At 40.3% G+C, this 25,875-nt stretch overlaps 1 protein-coding gene across 1 annotated transcript in view; it reads left to right on the plus strand.

Moving 5' to 3' along the window:
- Positions 1-25,875, plus strand: part of usp43b (ubiquitin specific peptidase 43b) — a 115,598-nt gene that overhangs the window by 16,543 nt on the left and 73,180 nt on the right. Inside the window, exon 3 of the mRNA XM_055005200.1 lies at positions 21,791-21,894. Within this exon, the coding sequence (XP_054861175.1) occupies positions 21,791-21,894 (104 nt within the window). The remainder of the gene's footprint in view (positions 1-21,790; positions 21,895-25,875) is intronic.

Here is a 25,875-nt window from a genome sequence, read left to right on the forward strand (position 1 = left end):
CATGGATTTCATTTTTATCTGTGAGGAAACATGCGGTCAGATAGATACTCTGCTCACCAATGACAGGGAAATAATTCCAGTAATATGCTTTCCTCCATGAATCACCAGTCTCCTCCTTTCCTTATCTCCTGCTTTGTCCCCTCATAGCTCTTCTACCTCTGTGGGAATGTAGAGTAAAGCTGTGGTATGCAGCCTGATATCACTGTGCCTCCCACAAAGGAGCTTTGTGAAGGGCAGAGAGGGCCTCACAAGAGGGTAGGAGAAGAGCAGCTGCAAGAAAAATCTGTGTAAATCACATTCCTGTAAAACTTTAAAGCACCGTTTGGGATCATCTTTGCTCTGAATGTTTTTTGTTGTTTGTTTGTTGGTTCACCTCGGTGTTAATCTGCTCCGCCGCCGGCCTGTGGGAGCTCCGGTGGAGTTCGCTGGGCTGGCTGGCAGAGTCATCCAGGGTCACAGCCAGTTTACCAGTTTACCAGTCCGTGCACGTTCCCACTCACAGCCAAGGAGTCTGCAAGCTGCGTCCTCTTCTGCTGCTCATCCAGGAGCCTGTGGGCCTATGCTAATTGTTTTTAAGCATGTGTTGTTAGTTTCCATTTAGCACCGAAGAGCCAGAGCCTTAGGAGAAAAGTAAAGATGAGGGAACACCTCCCCACTGTCTCCCTCTCCATCCACAGTCCTGTCAGGCTGACTTGGTCTTTGTAACCACAATGTTGAGTGTCAGACTGGTCTGTAGTTGCAGCCAAAGCATTTAGTATTTCTAACGGAGGGTGACATCCTTCACAGACACAATCAGACCTACGTTACACACAATCAGACCTACGTTACACACATTCTAACATTTAACGTCGACTCCCCATGGCTTTGACTCATGCAGCACACATTCTCTTTTGGTTTGTTGATCGTTTATCACTTAGGAAACACAGTGCAAGTGTGAATCCCTCTCTCTCTCTGTCTCTCCCTCGGCTTTATGAATGTGCCTCTTTGTAAGTGGCAGGAAGAAAGAAACACTTGTGCAGGCCGAGAGCGCAGAGAAGGAGAGGTGAGGTGAAGTTCTCTGCAATAGTGTGGCTATAGATAAGGGGACAGTAAGCAGTAGTGACAGTTGGAGAGATGGGGAGACAGAGAGAAATCACTCTGATTCTACATAACTAAAAGTGCTGTGGAAATGGTAAACCATAGCTGTGTACAAAATGTGACTAGTCAAGTCAAACTGTTTTGGGACAAAGCCATACTAAAAGACTACTTTATTTATCATCAGTAGAACAATGGGGGAAAAAAGCATGTGAATATTCATGCGAATAAATTCATTTTGACCGACAGTAACCAAAGAGGAAGACACTGAGTGTAGAGAAAATTCATAATTAAAATCTTTTATTAGACATGCTAATGAATGACAGTTAAATAATCATTAAAGAAGGATGCAACACATTTGTGTTCTATAACTGTTGTGCTTTTCAGTGGAAAATCCAAGTAAATATGTAGTTTTTAAGCGATAAATTATCGTCTAAGTGACAAGCAGCTGTACAGTAACTGTAAGATTCAGTGGGTCTAAACCATCTGTGCCCAGTAAAGCTGACTGAAAATGTGTTGATAGTGCTTGATAAGTCTGGACGTCATCCTCCTACACATTAACCGCACAATCACAACGTGGTCCTCCTTTGTTTAGTAGTTGCGCTCTCCTTTCCTTCCTGGAGATTTGATTTGCGCTACGTGGGTGGTTGTGTTCTGAAATTAGACTCACATCCAGACAGTGACCCAGACATCGTATCAGAAACTTGGTTTCTTTTCAATTATGCCGGCAGTACATGTCTATAAGTGCACCTCTAAAGCCACAGCCGAGCAGAGCACTTGCCCTGTGTGTGGTCAGTGCTGCTCCCTGCTCTGTTCAGGGCAGGATGGTTTTGTTGGGATTCCTGTGTGTTTTCTGCTCTGTGTGTGTGTGTTTCCTCTCCGCTCCGCCTTTGATTTTGTCTGCCCTGCCAAGCTCAAATGGCTTCCTGTGGCTCAGAGCCACCCAGCTGGAAAAGCAGCTTGGAGGGCAGAGAGCGAATATGACCACTTTGTGTTTGAGGCCCTCACTCACCTTCGACCCGGATCAGTGTTGATTGGCTTAAGCCTCGATTACCCCACAGATGCTGAGATGAGATATCTGAATATTAGTCAAAAATTAACTTATTAACTGTGTCCAAAATCCTCCCTAATTACTCTCCAGTGCACTACATTTACTCATTTTATTTGAGCATCCACATTCTGAATGTGTAATTCTAACGGTTACATTGTGCCCTCAAAAATGAAAGAAGACATTCTGTACCACAGACAATATGTTCTGCTAACAGTCTCACAGTGTTCTGCATTTTGAAAGTTGTTGTTATACTACTGTGCAGCTGTCAGTGATGACTCAGAAGGATGGCAGGATGCTGTCTGAAATCTCAATTCTGCTCACTGTTGAGTAAACACTTGCAAAAAAAGAGAGTGCCAATGCATTTAGATGTTGTTATTTCAAATTGCATCACATCTCAGTATTTTTATTTTTTTCTGGACTGAACAGTAGATCCTCTTATGAACAATCAAAATCAAGTACTTTAGTAAGACTCAAACTCAATGCAACAAAAGTGAATACACCTGCGGTCACACGAGTTAAAATAAAAAACCTGTGATCTCTAAAAAAAAGTTGAGTGCAGCTGTGATTTCCAGTTAGCCTATTTCATGAGAATATTTAGAAAATGAACTATGAACAACCTATAGGCTGTGTCTATCTGCATGTCTGCATCATGGCTCCATAGAGGGACTGAAAAAGTTAACTGTGAGACTTTAGCAAGATAGAAAAGGATACAGGAAGGTCAGTGACCAAATAAAATATCAATAGAAACACAGTTGCAGCAGCAATCAGGCTAGAAAGAATGAACCACAGTACCACTAATCAGAACTCCAGTGGTCATCCTACTAAAATGGCAATACAGACAGTACGCTTACTAATCCAGCTCTGAAACTACATAGGAAAGTGATTCAGACTTGACACTGGGGTTATCAATGAAAGTCAGTTTGTGTGACTGCTCAGACAGTGTGAAGGACATTGAATAACCTCAACCTCTTAGAACGATGTCTGAAGGAAAAAGACCCTTGCACAAGATTAAACTTTACTAAAGAACAGTAAAGACGATAAATACTGGGAGCACATTCTTTGTCAAACGAGACCAAAATAATGTGTTTGAGCAGTGTCCTATTTGTTTGGTGCAAACCTGACCAGGACTACAATAGTGAATGCATATAGTCCTGACAGTGAAGCACGGAGGTCAGAGGCGTCAATATGTAATTGCGGGACTTTTTGTATCATAGTTGACATTTTTGCTGTTTTCAGGCCTGAAATCAACATTTCTTTTATTCCAACCAAACACCACATGGCATTTTTACAGAACGTTTCTTCTAAATATTATATATACAACTGAGTAAAATTGGAATTGAAAGTTATTTATAAAGATATTGTAGTAAACCTGTTGACGCACTACTCTAAGGTGGTTGTGATTAAATTTGGACTGTTATTTAGTTGACATTTTAGTGGTATCCAGTCATGTTTTATTAATAAATGGTTGTTTCCATAATAAATAATTATGGAATTTGTAAAGACATGATCATAATGGACATAAAAAAAACATTATTTATTTATTTTTTTTACTTTTAATAAAAATGTATGCAAGATATATCCCATGGACTTCAAAAATCCCGTTTTCTTTAGCAGAGCAGCTGTCAACATGATGGATGAGAGAAAGAACAACATGGAGGAAAAGTCGAAAACACCAAAGCAGACAAGACACGAAACAACAAAACTGAGACACAAAATGACAAAACGAGACATAAAGTGACAAAACAAGACACAAAACGACAAAACCGAGACAGAAAATGATAAAACTGAGACACAAAACGACAAAACCGAGACAGGAAATGACAAAATCAAGTCACAAAACGGCAAAAACGAGACACAAAATGACAAAAATGAGACACAAAGTGACAAAACAATTTTTGAATAAGCTCATTTTATTATTGTGTAGCTAATTAGAAGGTGGTTGTTAATAAATTGGGACGGTAATTTAGTTGACATTTTAGTGACATCCAGTAATTTTTTATTAAGTGATTGTTTCCATTATAACTAATTATGGGATTTGTAAAGACATGATCATTATGAACATAAAAACATTAGTTTTTTTAAAAAAATTTTTTTAAACTATGAATAAAACTGTATGCAAGATACATTCCATGGACTTCAAAAGTCCCTCAATTATATGCTGACCCAGAGTGTGATGATTTGGGGCTGAATGAGTGCAGAAGTTGTTGGGAGATGACATTTAGAGATGGCATCATGAATGCCTGTAGTTATACCAAAACACTGTCTGATCAGCTGACTCCCAGTCTGCAGACATTTGGCAGAAGAGAAACGTCCTAACATGATAATGGTTTTAAGCACACTGCCAAAACTGCACAGGAGTTTCTAGAGAAGAACAAAGGGAAAGCTGTGACCTGGCCAAGTCTACTGTCTGACTCAAATTCAAAATAATACTTCTGGGGTATTTTTAGGAGAAAGGTAGAGCAACACAACCCCTGTAGGAAAGAGCAGCTGATTAATGTGTTTCTGTGGAATTACAGGGCGTCGGTCCAGAAATGTGATGTCCTTCAGGTGGATTGAGTCAAAAGTAAAGCTGAACTTATGTACTGAAAAAAAATGTAATTTATGAATCTCAGTGATGGGATTTCTGTTAATTTTACATAAGAGCAAATACCAGCTGTTCAACTTAGAAATAATACAACAACAGGAGGTCCTCGGTTTACGACATCCTCAACTTATGTGGTTTCGCTGTTACGTCTGAACTGATTATGGGCTGGTCCTCGGTTTAATGTACGGTGTTTCATCAGAACTGGTTCAGTGGAACTAGTGGGCGAACGGAGTGGACGAATACTGTATGTACAGTAGTTCCTAGGGCTGGACCCGAATATCCGAATATTCGGTCATGATGGTGGTATCCGAATATTTATTTTGAGATCCGAATATTCCGATCCCCCCTACACTGCAAGTAAGTTTCTAGAAGGTTTAGTAAAGGTATAGAAAACCAACAGACCCAACAGGTATGACACGCATCCTGCTGATTCTGTGAAACTGAATCATTAACTGAAAGGGGCGTGTTCAAAAACATAGCAGTGCTGAGTTCAATTAGTGAGGTCATTGATTATGTGAAAAAAATAGGTGTTAAACAGGTGACCTTTATTTAAGGATCAAGGCAACTGACGCTGCATATGCTGGCTGTGCATTTGTCCTTGAAAAACAGTAAAATGGGTCGTTCAAGACACTGTTTAGAAGAAGAGTGTTCTTTGATTAAGAAATTAATAGAAGAGAATGAACATAACTGTACGTCACACCGCAGGAACTGAACTCCAACATAAGTCGAGGACCCTCTGTATTGGAAGGTGACACTGTTGAATAGTTTGATAGTGAGGAGATGTTGAACTGTTTTGTACTTACTTCTGTTGTATACCATATTGTCTGTTGTACAGGGAACAGTGTGTGACTGGGAGATTTGTTACTCAGCCAAAGTGTTCATCTGTCTATAGTCAGTATCTTTGTCAGTTGTAGAGGTTGGATTTGAAGCTGTGTTTACTTCCTAGAAATGCAGCTGTTTTAGACTTGGGGTTGCTCACTGTGGCACAGACACAATTATGCTCTAACTGTCTGACTGCTCCAGACAACACAATGCATCACCAGTGGTTTAAACAACAGTTAAAAGACACCGCTATAAAGTGCACTCATGCTCTGCAGGGCGCCCAGCAGAGAAAGACGTTTTCTCATGAAGTTGTGGAGAGCTTTTAAATACAAGGAAACACGGTTAGCATTTGCTTTTTGTGTGAGTTTGGGTTTTCAGACAGACTATTTGGGTCTAATTATTTGGAAAGTAAAATATTCACAAGTTAAAAGTTTAAATCTGCGGCACACAAAGCTTTAAAAGTCATTGTTTGAGCTCTCATAGATTTGTCTTCAAACACGCTTTGCTCCGGGAGACGAATGAAGTGTTTCATCCTGTTTTGTAGAGAAATCTAGTTAAATGAACCGACTAATTCTTTATTTAATATAAAGAAATTCACTCATACACAAAGTATTCTCAACCCTGCTGTGGCTGATTGGCATACACAATCGACCCCAACACTTTAAATGATTCAGATTTGCTGAGTAGAGGCTTTCCAGAGAGTGTGTCAATTTGATTGGCTGAAACCGGGCTGACTGGGATGATTTAAACAGTTGTTGATGGAAATAATTTAAGCAGAGAGGCATTTCTGTCACGCCAAGTCCAGTTTTAATGTGTTGTCTTGAGTTAAATTGAATCTGCTTGTGAAGATGAATGGATTTTTAAAAAAGCAATAATTATCAATCCGGCCTAACTGACAATTGCCAGTTTAGAGAAGGAACTTTAATCAAAATTTATATTCCTACCGTATTGTACATTTAATCTGTGTTAGCACTTCTACTGTATGAAAACATTTGCTGCTGTTTGTGATGACCATTAAAATGGCTCCAGAGGCTCCTGTGTGTTTCTGCTAATGTGTGGAGTCATTCTATCCTCATTTGTGTCACTGCAATCATCAGCGGCAGCCGCTGAAGCAGAAGGGTAATAATAAACCTCATCAGCTCAGGTTGACCTGCCTTCATTAGAAATCATTTCTCCCTCAGCCTCTCTTTAAGGTGGAATAAACCATTTTAGGAACGTTGTTCACCAGCAAAGGATGTTTCTACTTTCTTAAAAGAATACGGTTTAAGAAGTCAGTGTGTGTTTTATGCCCTTTTTCTATTTTAAAGCAGGAATAAAGTCTACAGACAGATAAAAATGGCATCAGTGAGCAATGATCGGCTCCACTGGATCTACTGGGCTCAAATGTGTGTTTTATCTCCTCATATTTAACACACCAGCTCTCCACTGAAGCAAACGTTTAATGTGGAGTCATTATGCTATCGAGGCTAATCTTCCAGCCATGATTGTTACCCATAATCAAAAGGAAACTGTTTTAGTGTTTCTGTAAACCTCTTTGTGTGGAAATGATGAAGATATGTGTGTGCTTACATAAGGTTTTAACTATAGATTACTTCTGAAATAAAAATCTTTCATTTCCAGAGCAATTTTTTTTTTTTTTTTTTTTAAGTAAATGTGTAATAAAATCATTAAAATGCATTACAACCATGCCAAGTATTAAGACGGTCTCTGGGCCAAAAGTTAAGAAAATATTTATCAACTGTTAAAACAGCTATAGGGCTTAAACTTTTGGCAGCATCAGGGCTTCTTCTGGTGCCCTGCCAGGTTTAAGTTTACTCCCTGCTGGGTTGAACTTTCAGCAAGTAAGCAAGAGTGCACAAGATGTTGCTTTTATTATGTTCCCAAGTTTGCTAGAATCCTTATAAAGTAAGTCATTAAGAATTATATGCAGGACGCAGAAAATTATTAAAGGTGGTTTATTCAGAACCACTTGAAGCTGCATTAAAGCAACTGTGGCGGATGTGACTCAGGTGGTAGAATGAACCATTTAGCAGCAGCATCGCAGACCAAACTCAGAGAGCGCAGTACTCCGCCAAGGCTGCTCATTCCCTCATATGGCATTGTCAGAAATGCAGCATATGTTTGTAGAAATGCAGCATTATTTTTATTAGTTTATCAGAAATCATGACAACATAGAATGTGGCCATTTAGTTTAGATGTACCCACAAACAATTACCTTGCGCTGAGCACAGGCGTGCGTTATTCATGTGTACGTTATGTGCGGATACAGAATTGCGTGACCTAAATATGTAGCAGGTGGCGGGAATTGATGGGACTCAGAAACACCCCCACAATTTAATCAATCGTTCCTTGTATCTTTTCCAATGAATAAGTTCCGATAAGTCTGCAGTGGTGGATTTGTAGTCGAATCGCAATGATGTGATCGTCAGCAGGCAGGTGAAGTAGTGTTCATTTTATTTATTTTATTTTGTTATCCCTTATTAATCCCACGAGAGGAAGTTTGCAGTTTTTGCATATCCCCCCTATTGGAGCAGGGTCAGCCACGGTACAGCGCCCTTGGAGCAGGAAAGTTTAAGGGCCCGACAGTGGCTGCATTGAGATTTGAACCTCGAACCTTCGGATCAGTAGTCCAGAAACTTAGCCGTTGCGCCACCACTGCCCCTACAATTTGGAGTTGTGTTTATTTATAGGTTATTATGCTGTAATTTAAATGGTCCGGCACACTTGAAATCAAATTGGATTGAATGTGACCCATGAACTAAGATGAGTTTGACACCCCTGTTCTAGTACATAACATCCTGCACAACCAGAATGCCACATTTTGACATTTTTATCACACAAAATATACAAAATTAGTTGATAGTTAGCTTGAGAAATGCAGTTTTGTCACCTTTGGGAGGCGGTTTTCTCATTTTATCTAACTAACTACTTCCAAAGTATGTGACTAAAAGGTCCTTACCAGCTCCAGTGAGTGTGTTTCTATCTCCTTACATCTCCACGTATTCGGTCCACTACAGAATGGAACTGTTTAGAGAAAACTGTCACTCAAAGGCACATTCATACCTGTAAGCATTTTAGAGCTTCCAGTCCATTTCCTGCTAAATGACACTAGAAACCCAGGCTAGACATTTAAAATCCGAGAAATCCAGTGGCGAGGTAATAAAAAGTAGGTCATTCTCAATACGAGTGGCTACCCACTCAACAAATGGCATTCCGAAAAAATGAAAATGTGAACCTTTCTCTACCTTGTTTTTTTCTCTATTATCTTTTTAAACGATCAGTTATCTCAGTAATTAGATTTGCTCAAACTTTGCTTTTTGCAGCCTGAGTCAGCATCCATTATTAGTGAGTCACTCTGAGGTCAGACTACTTGTGCAGTCAGTAAAGGACTTTGGGTCAAGCGGATGTTGATGTCAGTATCACTCACTACACTGAGCTCGTGACCTCTATTTAAAATACGACTCACTTGTGTGACACCAAGAGAAAAAACAAAGTCGCATACTCTTTCTCCATGTGGTTAGTGGATTTACTGCACCACACTGTCGCTCAGAAATTGACCAAGAATTTTCAGGCCACAAGAATATAGCCTTTCTCCTGACTGGCGTCTCATCATGTCTGTGTGTCTGTCACCATCTGAAGCTTCAGTTTCTCCCTCTGTCTTTCACTTTCTTTGTTGAAAGCCCCTTTTTTCCCCCCCATCTAGTGCGGATGAAATTCATTTGTCATGAGGGTCTCAGGCTAACAGAGTCGGTGATGATGGCTCTCTCTTTGCACCCTTCACCTACAGATAGCGGCATTCAATTTGTGACCGGTCTAGTTTGATTAACAGACAGCCACTGCTGCCAGCACAGAACAGTCAAAGTCAGGCTTTGAGTGTCCTCCTCATGTTGGAGTTGCTCTCATCTGACTTACCGTCCGCGTCTTTTACATTAACTCTTTTATTACTTTTAGAGTTTTACTCCTCAGCTGTACTGCACACAAAATGTATGTGGAAGCTGCATCGTCTTGCTTCCACTGTAATCAATGAGAGCCACACCAGCTGTGTGGGTAAGTAGTGAGATCAGAGCTGCAAGCGTAAAAATAGATCAGTCTTCTATTCATATTTGTTACACAAGGTGTGGAGGGCCCTTTCACACAGAAATGGATTCTGAAGTGTCTTTTTTTCTATTAAGCTGCAGAGTCTTGATCACCCCGTCTGCATTTATTTGGCAGCATCAGTTGACAGTTGCTTAGCAGCTTTATCCCTACAGAGTCTGCTGTTGTCTGTAGATGTCAATTTACTATCTAAACAAACTCACAACTCGAAGTTTCACACTGCTGTGCTGTGTTCAGAAACTGAAGAAAGCTAGCCATCTTGTTTTTACCACAATAATGCAGGTGTAGCCAGTAGAAAGATCAACTCTGTGGTATGGCTTCTCCACACAGTACGCGCTCAGTGTAGCCTTGATGTCAATTTTCTATTTGGCCTTGTAATGCCACTGGATCTGCAAAGCAATCAGAATTCATCCTCCAGGGAACATGAATGTCAATACCAAATTTCATAGCAATCCAACCAATAATCGTTGAGATATTTTACAAAGAGAGGATGTCCCAAGGTGTTACTGAAGTCTGCAGACAAGGAAAAATCTGGGTTGCCAGAGAAATCACAATGTGAGAGATCCCTCACGAAACAATATTCATTTATGACAGTTTGGACAATATTTGTGCAATACTTCTGCGTCCCATCTGAACTGAGTAGCTGTAGTCTGAACTGCCACTGAAACAAAATGTCCATTTAGGATGCATTTTTAAATAGATTATTTTTTTTGCACAAAGTTACTTTTGGAATGTTGAATACAATATTTGTTTTTCTTAGATGTTCCAAATGTATACCAAAACCAGCTTTATCCCCTTTTTGTTTAGGAATCATGCATCCACAAAGTATCTTACCAATACAATGACTAGATGTTTAAGATATGTAAATGAACTTATTAAAATACTTTGAAATTCAAAGTTTCAACCCTAGAGTGTGATTGGAGGACATCAGACTTTTTTACTTTTGTGATGCTTTTCAAAATTTTTATTTTCATGTTGAAATTCAAGGTCAATGAAGTTACCATATAAGGTTCATTGTCCATTAGTGGTACAAAACATTCCAAGAAATGTATATATCATCACTTAGCACAACTACTCAACCTTAAAATGTGTGTTTCGTCAGCTAACCATGATTAGTTTTGACGTTTTGACCACAAATATGGAAGAGGACCGAGCCGCAAGTCCGTCTTTTTCCAGAGAAAAGAGAAAATTTGATACATCCAGGCCTCTACTGATTGGTCAAATGCCACAATGTAGTATGCTGTAACGTAGAGTGATCTTCGCTGATTGGCTGGGTGAAAACCACATGCTTCTCAACCTCTCTGAGAGGCGGGAGCAATGCCATATTTAATGTGTGCAGAAGTCACCAAATATGACCACTTGCCCAATGAAGGGCTACCCTGCTGTTGACAGGTCGCATATTGAGTGTATTGTTTGGCAATTTTAACACATTGGACACTTCAAGGGTGATCTCAAAGTGGTTCTGAGACACTGTTCACCTTTGCTCTAACTTGATTGTTTGACACTTAACCCTGTGATGTGCACTGTGGGTCAGAGATACTCATTTTCCATTGGATTTGGGTCACTTTTGACCCATGTAGTGCATCAAAGGGTTGATGGATCACTTTGGGAGAACTTCTTTGTGTTGTTTGTGCTTTGGCACTGTGAGGTCAGTCTACAGAAATTGAGTACGGGATATTTGTGTATTGCCCAAGACATCCCATCAGTGTGGATGCTTGCTGTACACTATGGCATCACAGACAGCAATGCAGAGTAGTACTTTCTCTGCGGCTGGAAATGGAAGATCTGACAGAATGACAGATGCACTACAAATATCTTGTATGAATATACAGTATATTCTCTCACCTTTTACCCATCCATGACCTGACTGATGGCTGCAACATTGACTGGGGTAATGATCGTCTTCAGGGCCCGATTGCCCTTCCTCCATTATACGATATAGCTGCATAGCACACAGCAGTCATTCAGTTACAACCCCGAGGTCAGTTTGAGTCCATGCACCGATGTCTGGGCACTTACCATGTCCATACAAATGCATCCCACCCAGAGTGATCGCCCAGGGGGAATAATGGGCCGAAGGGTCAGAGAGAAAAGCTTCCAGCATTGGTATTATTGAGGCTATTTATAGAGAGGTAACCACACGACAGCAAGCTGTGTTGAGGGAGACTGTCCATTATTTATCAACGCTCTGTATGTCAGCTGAGTACACTACTTACTCAATAACCGGTTGCTCTATCTACATGTCTGCATCGATAAACACACGTACATATTCAGTGTCTTTATGGCTGTCCTATATCTTTATCTTTCCCTCTCTGAGCCGCTCCGTTACGATCGCTGCGGGGATTCGGATGCTGTTGGGGCTTGTTCTCAATCACTCCTCTATAGTGCTCTCTCCAGCGGCAGCACATGTCCATCCCTGCGTGTTTCTGCGGATTCTTTAAATTATTCACATCAGGGCCATTACTGAGAACACTCGTACCCCCCGACCATTTACGATCTACCTCCCCCCAAACGTCCCTGAAAACCCATCAGGATGAGACAGGTGGTCTGTGAGGATGGGGGCCACATTTCCTGGATTTTCACCACAGCCGAGCGAGAGTGCTCGAGTTTTCCTTTACAGTGGATCGACTCGCAGAGATGAATCACTCCCGGCAACATTTTTTGGGTGAATTATTGAAAGCCTCCCCGTTGGGACAGAGTGCACCGGTAATCTGTGTGATTTCAGGCTTTCGTGCTGAAGTACAGATGTCCAGGAGTCAACAGTCCTGGATTTAACAGGGACTTGGTAGCGCGCTAGTCATCTGTGTGTCTACATCCTCACTGCTGAAGTGGATAATGAGTAAACGTACTGCTGTTTCCGAGGCTGCCAAAACTCGTCTTAATAACACTGATCTCGCTGTGGAAGCAAAGTAAAAGTGATTTCTTGCTAGACAACAACACGAGTATTTGTTCTGACACTTTTATTTAGTCAATAATGTACTTATTTAACAATTATTAAGATTTTATAACTGCTAGAAAATAAACGAAACGATGTAAGTCGAGGACGTCGTAAACTGAGGACCTCCTGTATTTGTTTATCAGTATGAATAATTATGTAGAAAGAACAAAACCCCAGATTATCGGTATATTTTACTGTGGTATTCTCAGTAACTTACACTTAAATCAGCTGTTATTCTGTATTGTAGGTAAATGACCTTTTCAGGCAGCGAACTGCACAACAATTTGCTTATCACGACTTATTCTCTCCATCACTCCGGCCCCTTCTCTCGTCTCCCATCAGTCAGCTTAAAAATCTCACTTTGTGAAGCCTGGCCTCCTGCTGAGCCAGCGACCGGCCTCCAGCCCACTACTCAGTTGCACACTGTATCTTTGTCATTTATCTAAATCCCACAAATCAATTACAGCACTCTAAGGTGCCAGGGTGAGGGATTTAAGTTTTAATTTTCTCCTTGCTCCTCGGGCACTGGCAAATGCCCCTCTCTTGGCATTGAGGCTTATGGATTAAGCAGCGGTAGACGATTCTCAGGCTTTACATATCTTGGATATCTGCAGTTGCACATTTTTGTGTTTATATTTGACCATGTTACCTTTGTAGATAGTTAGTGGTCCTGGTTTTACTTTCACTTTATTTAAAAGTCACTCTCCGGACGTTGATTACACCCCTAAAAAGTGTGCATCAGTGAGGATTTTTTTCTATAGGAGCTTGCTGCCTTGAAATGGCTTTTAAAATTCATAACCCATGGTGTCCTCTTATCTCCCAAATATACAGAATATATCCCCTTTGCACCCCACATGTTGTGTCCTTTTCCACAGTGTAAGCCAATCTGTTCCAGCTCCGCAGTGTTTGGAATAGCATCCCCATCTTCCAGCCATGAAATCCCAATTTTCCTAACTGGAATGCTGAATGGATGGCTGGTTTTATTCCTTTGGGAATCAAGAGAAAAAAGACCTGAGTGGCTCTACAGGCAGCCAAAAAAGACACTGCAGCTGATTAACGTTCACAGCCATCCTACATTTTCTACCCTCCGATTGGTTCCATTGTCTCAACCATCTGTATCCTCCTCTTCTTCTTTCTTGTAATTCTCTTCCTCATTATTGTTTCCCTCCGTTCTTGGTCCTTTCTGGTGTTTTACTTCACCCTGTTCTATGTTCTCTTTGTTATACGCCTTCCTCTTCCGCCTCCAAAGCTGTTCTGCCCACCAGCTTTATCCTCCTAGGACTCATCTTCCTCCTGGTATTGGTCGTCCAGATTGTCTTCTTGGTGATCTGGGTTTCCAGCCATCACAAGTTCCTCCTCACATCAGGTTGTTCGGGTCCTGGGTGTGCATCCATGTGCTGGGCTGTATCTTTTTTTTTTTTTTTTTTAAATTAAATGAAAGGAAATCTCTTTTGTGTGTTATGACATAACTATAACACCACATGTAATAAAAAGTTGAATTTAAAACAAAAACTGAAATCGAAATGAGCAAAAAATAAATCAATTCCAACCAAATGCCCCAGATGTCTCTAGTACTGGGAAAAAAACATGCTGGTTGTACACATAAGTTTTCCTTCTTACATTTTAAATCTGTTTCCATGCGTGTCTTCTATCTAACACAGCCTGCAGTTCAGCCAAAAACTATTTTTGTCACGTGAATGTTCTTCTCGGTTGCACCAAGGAGCCCCGAATTTCTTTGTTTTTATTGAATTGGGTGCAAAAGGTTTATTTTTGATTATTTTTCAATGAAACTATACCTATATCTCAAGCTCAAGCACACCAGCTCACCTTTGACTGCTCAAACACTGTAATCTATGTTATTCAATGGGAAATTGTAATACTGGAGTAATTCAGGACTACATGTTGGAACAAGAAGCTAATTCAGAATAAAAATACTAATACTGAGAGCTCCAAGCTGCAAGTTGATGGGATTGGTTTCTTATTTTTGTGACCTATGAAATCTGTGTTTTGGGGAATGTCGTCATTATACAGCAGATTCAATGTGGAAATACTCAGATATTGAGTTTCCTGCTTATTTCTCTAATGATATGTTTTTCTACATGTCTGGAAAAATTAACAAGGTAAAAAACTTGATTTTCACCAGAGGGATTCTTTAACTGTGTCTGTCACGTATGCTTTGACCCAGTTTGTACATAAACTTTGCAAAATCAGTGCTATAAAGAAAGCAATAAAAAGCTGACAACCCTTGAGATACAGAGATAGTCCTAAGTTCGAAGCTCTGCCTAAATCTGCTGCCTCCTGACTTAGGTCACCACTGCACCCATCATAAAGGACCCTGCTGCTGAAAGGTAGTCAGCTCGAAATTACTCTAAAATACCCCAGTTCAGGCCCCCAACAAAATGCTAGTCCTCCACTGACAAAAAAGACCTCACAAAACTTCCTCTTAGGGGAAATAGCTGGCACAATAAGAACAACTTGTCATTTTTCTCCTCCAAAACGGGTTGGTGGATTGCTGCAGTATAGCTTTGCCAAAATCAGCAACTATCCAGTAGACTTCTCCAAGACAAATCAGTAGCCACTATGTCTGCCACAGGAAGCAGCAACAGGCCGACGGAGTCAGGGCCAAATGATCAATATGGCTAAATTAGACTTACACTAATTTACTCCTGGCGCAATATTTTTACCCTGGACGAGCCCCCACGTGTCACAAAGCAGTTCACAATATGTGATAATTAGACACAAGTCCAATTAAAGTGCCAATAAATGAGCTTTTTTTTTTTTAAACAAGTAGGAAAACAGAGCAGTTAGTCAGTGATAATTACTATATGAAGATAACATGAGGATATTTAAGGTGTGGGGGTCTAAGGAAATGCCAGGATGTGTGAGAAACGTGTGTGTGTAGGTTATAAATTGACAGACCAAAACATAGCAAAAAATAGGCTGTTCCAGTGTGTATGCTGCATATAGATATAGTACAGAATGTGCAAATGAAAAATACTGGAAGGTACGTGTACAAATGAAATTTCACACCTTGGGCTTTTCCTTTTTTCTCCTCTCTCTCTGTCCTCTAAAAATAGCTGCTCAGGTTGTGTTTTTGTCTCTGCTGGCTGCCTGTTTAGTTACATCTTTATCAGGTGGAAGTTGGCATATTTTTCTGACAAGCAATTTCAAAGATAGCATCTCAATTTCAGACTGGCGTGTGGCATCTCTGGAGATGGACCCCTGTTCTACTGGGATCATTTCACAACCTGTAAAACGATTTCCTTAGACCGGCAGCAGCTTATTCCATGGGGATTGATATCTGGCCACGATCATTTAGATGACTAATGTCTTATCAGAACCACATGTCAGTGGACATGTAAGCTGTCCCACTTTCTCAGTGCGCTTAAATGTCCAAATCGCTAACAGCTGCTGTTAACTCACAGCTGACACCTTGCAGTCTATTGACATTGCAGAGCCTGGCATGGATTTCTGAGAGGTGATAAGACCAACTGTGTCTGGCCTCAGTGTTGCTTTGTTATCGCTACATAAAGATAGGAATGGAATCTATTTCCAAGCATGTGGAGGGAAAAGAGGGAATGAAATGCTGTGTTCAGTGCATTAGACTGAAAAAGTAAACGTGTGATAGATTGCACTCTTTACCTTTAACTGAATGTGAGCCAATAGCTGGGTCAATACATAATTGTGGCACTTTTTCTAACATAGTTGACATTTTTGCTGTTTTCAGGCCTAAAATCAACATGGCTGTCTATAACCAAACACCACATGGCATTTTTACAGAGAGATTCTTCTAAATATTATATCTACAACTGAGTAAAATTGAAATTGAAAGTTATTTATAAAGATATTGTAGTAACCTGTTGACATGCCATAAATCCACACTTGACTCACACACTACTTTATATTAAATAAGTCAGAAAGCCTTGGAGTCTGGCCAGTCTTTTCTTCAGGAGGAAATGACATCATGTGGAGCAGGTCATGTGATCTGGAATTAAAGATGACCACAGTGAGACACAAACTGGCAAAGAAGCACAAAATGATCAAAATAGGCTCAAAAAGACACAAAATGACCACAGAAAAACACAAAATGACTCAATGAGACACATAACATATAAAGATCCAAAATGACAAGAGACACAAAATAACTACAAAAAGAAACAAAATGACCACAGAGAAACAAAATGAGCAGGTCATGTGATCTGGAATTAACACACTTCCTTGAGAGGTGTTTTTGTAAAGGGTAACTTAGTTGAATGTGATTTCTCAGACACAGATACAAGATACAGATACACGTAAAGACGTGATCATAATGAACATAAAAAACATTAGTTTTAAAAAAAAAAAAAAAACTTTTAATAAAAGTGTATGCAAGATATATCCCATGGACTTCAAAAGTCCTTTAATTATATACTGACCCAGCTAAAAAAAATCAGTTGTTTTGAACTCCCTCTTTGGGCTGACATTAGAGGAGAAGAATATGACAAAAACAGTGACCCCCATGCAAAGAGGAACGCATGATAGAGGAGGAAGAGGTTTGTCATTGAGCGTTGAAGCAGTGCAGCACAGAGGTCAGGTTTCTGTCTCCAGCTTGAGTTCAAATGCTTTTAGAAGAATAGATTGAGGACTTGAAATGTTGGTGAACTGCAAAGGATTCCTCTGTCTCTCGCTGTGTGTTCGCCTCACACTGTTTTCTCTGATGCACAAACACACACTCCACTTAGAAATTCTAAACCTCCTTTCAGCTTCATGTGAGAGTGGAGGTCATGGTCGAGCTGCCAGCCTGGGAACAGCAGCAGCCAGTACGGGACCAGTGGCTCCAAATGCGAGGACTAGCAAACGGAGTGCATCAACTGAGACGACTGGAAACCCTGCGTTTCCGTTTGACCAGGCCAGCATAGCACAAAAGCACAGCTGGGATGATATGATGACTTCATGCATTCTCAAGTACCTGACTTCTACACCAGGCTATTGTGGGATTGATAGCGTGCGAGAAGAGAAACGCTAACACGGTGCTTGTATGCCACATGAATGCCTTTAAAGCAGAACCACTTAAAGAAGATTTTTTTAGGACAATTTCCTCGCCTGAAAAGGTGTGAAATGGAGTCGATGCTGTACAGAGATATTCACACGCTGATACATTGCGGCTGCTTATTATAACTTTCAGCCGTTTTAGATTTTTGGTCTCCGGCGCAGCCATTTCACAGATGACTGGGTGACATAGTTTGATATTTTGGGAAATATGCTCATTTGTTTTCTTGGTCGGAGTTAGATGGGAAGACTGATAGCACTCTCATAAATGTAATTGTGAAGCTCAGCATAGCTAATAACTAACATAGCTGGACTCAGACGAGGTTGGGCAATGTTTTATTGAAGTGAAAGTAAAAAAATATTTATAAAGCACATTTAAAAACAATAGGAGTTGAGCCAAGTGCTGTGCAATTAAAAAACAAACCCTTAAATGACTAAAAGACAGTAAAATAACGAGAATAAAAAGTTACAACACAATTTCAGTAGTTCTTACATGAAAAGTTGAACTGTTCCGGAGATTAGGAGCAGCTACTATGAGGACTCAATCACATTTATTACTCCGCCAAGGAACGCGACAGAGTTATGTGATGATCGGCATTGGTTTGTCTGTCTGTCTGTCTGTTAGCAGCATTACTCAAAAATGGACAAACGGATTTGGTTAACATTTTCAGGTAAGGTCAGAAATGACGCAAGGACCAACTGATGAGATTTTGGCAGTGCTGCAGCTTATAGTCTGGATCCACGGATTTGTTAAAGATTCCTGTATCATTGCGAGTTAGCGGCATGGCATCACTGTAACCATGACAAGAAGTGAACACAACATCAGCTGCCTGCTGACGATCACATGATTGGATCCAACTAAAAATGGACCACTGTGGACTTACCAGGACTTATCCGTCGGAAATCATACAAGAAACAACTGATCAAATTGTGGGGGTGTTTCCGAGTCCCATCAATTCTCGCCGCCTGCTACATATTTAGGTCACACAATTCGGTATCTGTACAAAAACTACACATGCATAACACACGCCTGTGCTCAGCGCAAGGTAATTTTTTATTAAAGATTTCATCCGTAGGAAATGATACGACTGAGCAGCCTTGGCGGAGTACTGCGCTCTCTGAGTGCTTTTCTTGTTTTTGTTCATTGATCTTGGATCATCCAAGAGCATCTGGTTCCTCGGTGCTCTAACTGGCGTATAAAGATGTAAGAATTCTGCTCAATAATGGGGCACCAACCCAAAAATCATTAAATCAATCCTGAAACAGACAGGTATCCATTGGAGAGAAACCAGCACTGGAGTCTTTTTTTTCCTGTTAAAAAAACCAGCAGCTACATTTTGTACCACCTGAAGTCTCTGAAGAGGCAAAGAATTACAATAGTTCAGCTGAGTGGTAAAACAGGCATGAATAACTTTCAGTTGTTGGGAGAGAGATCTGCATTCACCTTGACTAAAAGTCTCCAATGAAAAAAGTCAGTTTTGGCTGCTGAGCTGACCTGTCCATCAAACTTGAAGGAATTGTCAAAATTCATTGCAGGGTTCTTCACAAAAGATCGATTGTACGAAACCAAAGGGCCAAGAGTGCCGTCAGGGTCATTTAGGAGGTCCAAACACAACAATCTCAGAATTTTTTTTATAGAAATCTAAGTCTGAGAAAGTTTAGAATCATCCAACAGATTTCTATGTTGTCTGCAAAACAATTTCAAAAAGTTTTAACCCTAACCCTCATTCATAGAATAGTTTTGGGAGCGGAGGTCCGACGCATCGTGAAACTTTCATTAAATGTCTAAACTAGCCATTGTTGAACTAAAACAAGGACAGATTCAGCAGCTTATTCAGAAATACTTTTTGCTGAACAGTTTTCGTAGTAAACGAGAAAGTTTGCAACCGAGCTGCCATGTTGGTCCGACATTTTGGCACTGATTGTGTCCCGTGTATCTTCTTCGCGGCTAGCAAACAGATTTTAGGTTCATTACCGCCACCTACTGGGCTGGAGTGTGCATCAGTGTTACCGGTGTGCCAGAAATTAGGGAACTGAGAAAGGTGCAATTAAATGTGTTATTTTTTTTAATGCATTATTTTTTCTGTAATTAATTAATCGTAATTAACGTGTTACAGTCCCAGCCCTAGTTACAAGTTTGACATGTTTCTGTCTTGCTTTTTTGTACATACAATATTATCTTTGGACAGCTCCTGTTGTCTTAAACCGTGTTACATAAATAAACTTGTGCTCGTTGCAGTTGTGGAAGGGGATGAGCGGAGGGACGTGGAAGCCAGAGGAGTGATCCAGAGATGTGGTTGTATGATAGTTTGGCAGGTGAGCGAACGTCGGTGTGCGGAGCTGGTGGCTGGCATGTAGCTGTGCTGAGCAGAACAGACGTGGCAGGACTCGAGCAGAGCTAACAGGCAGGTAGCGCACAACGACCGGAATACTGATGCACAGAGAGAGCGAAACACGAGGAGCAACAGGTCGCTGAGGCTGGATTTGGTGGAAGCGTCGGCACCACACGGCAGGCTGGGCGGTCTGGCAGATAAGTGAGGTGTTGGACCGGGGCTGCTGGCTGGGGCCCGACGATTCGATGAGTAGCAGGTGTGGATTTTGGTAGCCAGGGGATAATTGAGAGCAACACACAAACAAAGATTCACACAGAGAGAGAGCCAAAAGAAACCACAAGGAAAGAAAGAAATGAAAGGAATGAGGGAGCGAGAACAATCACAAATCCTCAAGCCAGAAGATAAGATCCACATCAGATACAATTGAAATGTTAAGGTAGTGTGTCTTAAACCAGGGGTGTCAAACATGCGGCCCGCGGGCCAAAACCGAACCGACAGAGGGTCCAATCCAGCCTGTGGGACGACTTTTCAAACTGTAAAAATTACAGAGAAGACATCAACTGCAAATTGTAAATTTGTAAAACTGTAAATTTAAAATAATTTGTAGACAAGTTGTTTTGATCATAAAGTAAAATACTAGATTTCTCATTGTTGTTTTGGGTCTCATTTTTGTAATTTTTGTCTTGTTTTTGTTGTTTTTTGTCTTATTTTTGTCATTTTGTGTTTTGCTTTATTCATTGTTGTATGTATCATTTTGTGGGGTTTTTTGTCTCAGTTGTGCTGCTTGTCTGTTTTTTCTTGTTTTGTTTCTCACTTTTTCATTTTTTCTCGTTTATGTAATTTTTCATCTTGTTTTTGTCATTTTGTGTCTTTTTTTGTCTCACTTGTGATGTTTATCCCGCTTGTGTCACTTTGTAACTTTCTGTCTAATTTTTATGTCTCTTTTTTGTTTAGTTTCGTGTTGTCTCATTTTGTTTCTGGCTTTTGACGTTTTGTCTCGTTTTTGTCATTTTGTCTCATTTTTGTATTATTTTGTCTTGTTTTTTCTTTTTTTATCATAAAGCAAAATAATATGTTGTTCAGTTCCAGATACCTGTGACTAAATGTTGTGTTCCTTTGTAGACACTCTGTGATCTGTAAGTTGTAATGTTTAAATGATAAACTGAGGCATAATGTTGTTGAAATTGAACTTATTTTTCTGCAGAAGCTTCAAGTTGTTCATAATGTTTTACAAAAAGATAATTCCTTAAATGTGAAAATTTTCAAAACATACCTTTTTGCACTAAAACAAAGGAAAAATTTAGAGTTGTGGTTATTTCTATGTTATTATGCTGTAATTTAACAGGTCTGGCCCACTTGAGATCAAATTGGACTGAATGTGGCCCTGAACTAAAATGAATTTGACACCCTGGTCTTAAAGGATAGAAAACATGTTCATTGTTCCGTAAAACCGATGCAGAATGTTGTGAGGTAGTCGTGTCATTAGTACACAGCAGTTTGTGAGACACACATCCCACACATTCGCTTTGTGACCTTGCAAGCCTGTCAGTGATCAGACTCAGCTTTTTCCCCGTCTTTTATCTTCATCCAAGGCCAGCTTCCCCTCTGTTGTAGGTGAACACATAAAAGAGTAAAGACAAGGGTTTCTCCAGAGGGTTATGTTTAGACCGGTGCTTTCCACTGCGCTTGACTGTGTTTTTGTTGCAAGAAAGAAAAATGTGTTAAAACTGCTTTTCCACACATTTTTTTTTCCAAATGATTGTTGCACCACTCTGCCACTGATGATGCTCGACAGCCAGTGATGGATGAAAGAGCGTGAGAGTGTGGCAGTGCTGTGTTGATGGGTGGTCTCCTGTGTGCCGCAGGGTTCCGCTGGAGCTGAGGAGGTTCTGTCTCCTGACCCGTGCCAGTCCCAGCAGCCCAGAGTTCAACACAGCTTCGTCCAGGAACATTTCCAGGCACAGTACAAGTGAGTTTGCTTTTCAGACACACTACACTTACATTTTTATCCTTTTCTAGCCACTTTACATTTACATTTTTTAAGCTTTATACCCAGGTTGTAAATACTGTTTTAAATGTTTCTATAGATATTGTCCATACCTATGCAGGCTCTTTGTTTTGTGTGTACAGGCAGGATCAGATACACAAAAACATTTTTTTATGCACTGCACCATGTAAAACCTGTGTAGGTAACAACTTTGACTTGACATTGACGTCTGCTAGAAATGAAATCTGCATTGGCAATAGATTAGCAGGTTAAGCCTTAGAGATAGAGCTGCAAGACATTGGAAAAAAACGGACATAACAATAGTTAGTTTTTCTGCAATATACCCTCACTGGCCACTTTATTAGGTACACCTTGATAGTAAAAGGTTGAACCCTCTTTTGTCTCCAGAACTGCCTTAACCCTTTGATGCACAATATGGGTCAAAAGTGACCCAAATCCAATGAAAAATGGATATCTCCTGACCCACACTGCGTATCAAAGGGTTAATTCTTCCTGGCATACTTTCCACAAGGTGTTGGAAACATTCCTCTGAGATTTTGGTCCATATTGACATGATAGCATCAAGCAGCTGCTGCAGATTTGTCAGCTGCACATTCGTGATGTGAATCTCTGGATTGAGATCTGGTGACTGTGGAGGTTACTGGAGTACAGTGAACTCATTGTCATGTTCAAGAAACCAGTTTGAGATGATTTGAGCTTTGTGACATGGTGCATTATCCTGCTGGAAGTAGCCATCAGAAGAGGGGACATGGTGGGACATGCTTACCCACAATATTCAGGTAGGCTGTGGCGTTTAAACGATGTTCAATTTGTATTAAGGGGCCCAAAGTTTGCCAAGAAAATATCCTCCCCACCATTCCACCACCACCACCAGCCTGAACCGTTGATAAAAGACAGGATGGATCCATGCTTTCATGTTGCTTAGGCCCAATTCTGGCCATCTAAATGCCGCAGCTGATTTTAAGACTCATCAGACCAGGCGACGTTTTTCCAATCTTCTATTGTCCAGTTTTGGTGAGTCTGTGCCAATTATAGCCTCAGTTTCCTGTTCTCAGCTGACAGGAGAGGGACTTAGTGTGGTCTTCTGCTGCTGTAGTCCATCTTCTTCAGGTTTTGCTGTGTTGTGTGTTCAGAGATGGTATTCTGCATTGTACTCAGACCAGCCCATCTGGCACCAACAACCATGCCACGTTCAAAGTCACTTAAATTCCTTTTCTTCCACATTCTGATGCTTGGTTTGAACTTCAGCAAGTTGTCTTGACCACGTCTACATGAATAATTGCATTGAGTTGTGGCCATGTGATTGACTGATTAGCTCTTTGTGTTAAACAATTGAACAATTGTACCTAATAAAGTGACTTTTCACCATTTTAAAATGACTGGGGGGGATTTTGTAAGGGTGAGTCAAAAAAAAGACTTGATACTTTCAAGACTTTTGAGTGGAAACCATTTGGAATCTTTCTCATGCCATGCGATCTGAATTTTTTGTTTTGAATGGAATTCCTATCTGCTGTTGCACTCATTATACTGAGCTTTGTGGTGCTGATTTAAATGGTCAAACAAATTCATGTTTGACCAACAAATTCCCTAAAGGCCTCATTTGCAGGTTACGGTCTATAGTGCAGTCAGTGACTACGTTAGAAGCTAGCTAGGCAGCCGTGCACAGAGAAGCTTCTAGTATCCACTCAGCTACTGCAGCTCAGACCAAAAATTACTTTAAAAGTACGTAAATAAATGCATTCTAAAGTCAGATTTACCAAAGTTTAAGCCATGTGATTTTATCTACATGGGTTGTTTTGTATGTGTGGAGCATTTTACAGTTGATCACGTTCATTAAATTTCAGGAATCTGTGATCATGATTAATATTCCATTAATTAATCTGAACTTTTTTTGCAACCAAATCTTCTATTTTCAGTGTTTCACCCCTGTTCCTCATTCATTTTGCTGTGCACATGTGGAGCCTGCATGTCAACAAACTTCAAGTCTTATAAATAAAATTTAAAAGAAAGACTCCAAAAAAAAAACCCCTTAAATCAAAGTAAATGATGATCTACCTGACAGTATTTATTTGTAGATTAGTCATGGAAAATGACAACCATGTAAGTTTTTCTCTCTCTTTTTTTTTTAATCCAACAGAAAAAAGGCTTTTAGTATGATGTGTTTATTTGGGTTACTTTACTTTGGACTTCATGGACACATTGCAGTGTTTATGCTGAAATGACATGTTGTGCAGCCCTACTTGGTGGCCAGTAAGACTGCATGGTAATTTTCTGGGAAGATTACTATTGTTGTGAAGAACTGACTTTTCACTGAACCCCTCCCCTGACCATCGACTGTTTATAGGTGTATCTTGGTGCAACAGTATCAGAAGGTCTGTCCCAAGCATGCAGGTCTGTACTGTGAATACTGTAGTATTTATTCATTTCCTGCATCTGTACCCCCCCAAAAATGCCAACTCTCCTTGTTTATGTCAGATCCACTCTTATCTATACGATGGAAATCAACACACACCATTTCATTATGTGTCTTGTGAGTTTTATTTACTATACAGTAGCTCTGCTGTCCTGTGGTCAGATGGTCTAAATGTCAGATTGCCTTGCCCAGGAAAGGTCATACCTTCAATAGCCACTGCAAACATGTCTGTCACAGAACAGACCAGTGTTTTGTCCAAACTCACACTGTGTGGCCAAAAGACAAAACTAAAAAAAATCTAACCGCAACAACTGTCTAGAGACACAAAATCCACCTTTAGGCTGTTGTGGGTTTGAGGTTTTCACTTATCAGATTAGAGGATAATTTCTAAATACAGCAGATGCAACAGAGATGTCATTATTTCTTTTCCACAGAAGTCCTTAGAGACACAGATGCAGAGCTACACACACACACACACACACAAACACAACAGTAATTACCAACCAGACAAGAGCAGTAATTCTGAAAAGGCCTAACCTTTGTGCCTCTTAGGAGAAGAGAAATCCCTTTTCTACAAGTACTTATTTAGAGTGCTTACCCTTTGTGCTGAAATAATTAGGGTTGTTAGATGTGCCAATGGTCAAGTATTTTCTCTCTTGTAATACCCTTTGAATGAGAGAATATTTTTTTTTCTGTACTAAAATGCTTCCTGTTGCTTTTTTGCTGAATAACAGAGAAGCTTCCATAGCACTGTGTTATCAACGTTTCTCATGCAGCTGGATGTCCTCATGACTCCCATCAGTCTGTCGTCCGGGAGATAAAAAAGCAGTCAATTTAGTTCATAATGTATGCATCTGTCAGCTGTAGCCTGCTGAGAGCTCAGCGTCATTCAGGGGTCGAGTTTATCTGGCATATTCGTACAGTCAAAGGCGCCTTTCAGACACTCCCGTTAGTCTGACGGCAACTGAACAAGTCTGAATGAGAATCCTGGCCAGACAGTCGAGATCTTACTATTCACACCAAGTAAAGTTTCTGTATTACTTTCAACTGCATGCTATCATATTAACAGATATGATTGGAATTCTTTGAGTTCTGTCATTTGATTCTATGATTTTTCCACATTTTAGCACTAATATTGGTCCAAAATGTCACAAAAGATACCAAATTTGTGCTAAAATCACTAAACACCTTTCTCATTCATGTTGCTTTACAATTTCACATCTATTCTAAACTAAAATGTCCAGAAAAATATAATTACTACCATAAAGACACTTTCTAGGACAAGTCTGATGAATAAAATTCCTCAATTAAGAGTGGCAGGTTTTGGCAAAACAGAACTTGAAGTTTAGTTTGTTGTCTCCAACTGTTTGTTAGAGTCTTTCCTCTGAGTTTGTTAAATACCAGCAGCAGGTTGTCAGGAAAATTCTTCAGTGGAGTCCTGACTTCTCCAAATTAACACTCAGAGTCGTCTCTCAAGTCAAAGCAAAGCTTTACTTCCAGCAAGGCGCACCTGAACAGAACACAGTCTG

The sequence above is a fragment of the Amphiprion ocellaris genome, chromosome 19 (genome assembly GCF_022539595.1).
Source record: "Amphiprion ocellaris isolate individual 3 ecotype Okinawa chromosome 19, ASM2253959v1, whole genome shotgun sequence".
NCBI classification, from domain to species: domain Eukaryota; kingdom Metazoa; phylum Chordata; class Actinopteri; family Pomacentridae; genus Amphiprion; species Amphiprion ocellaris.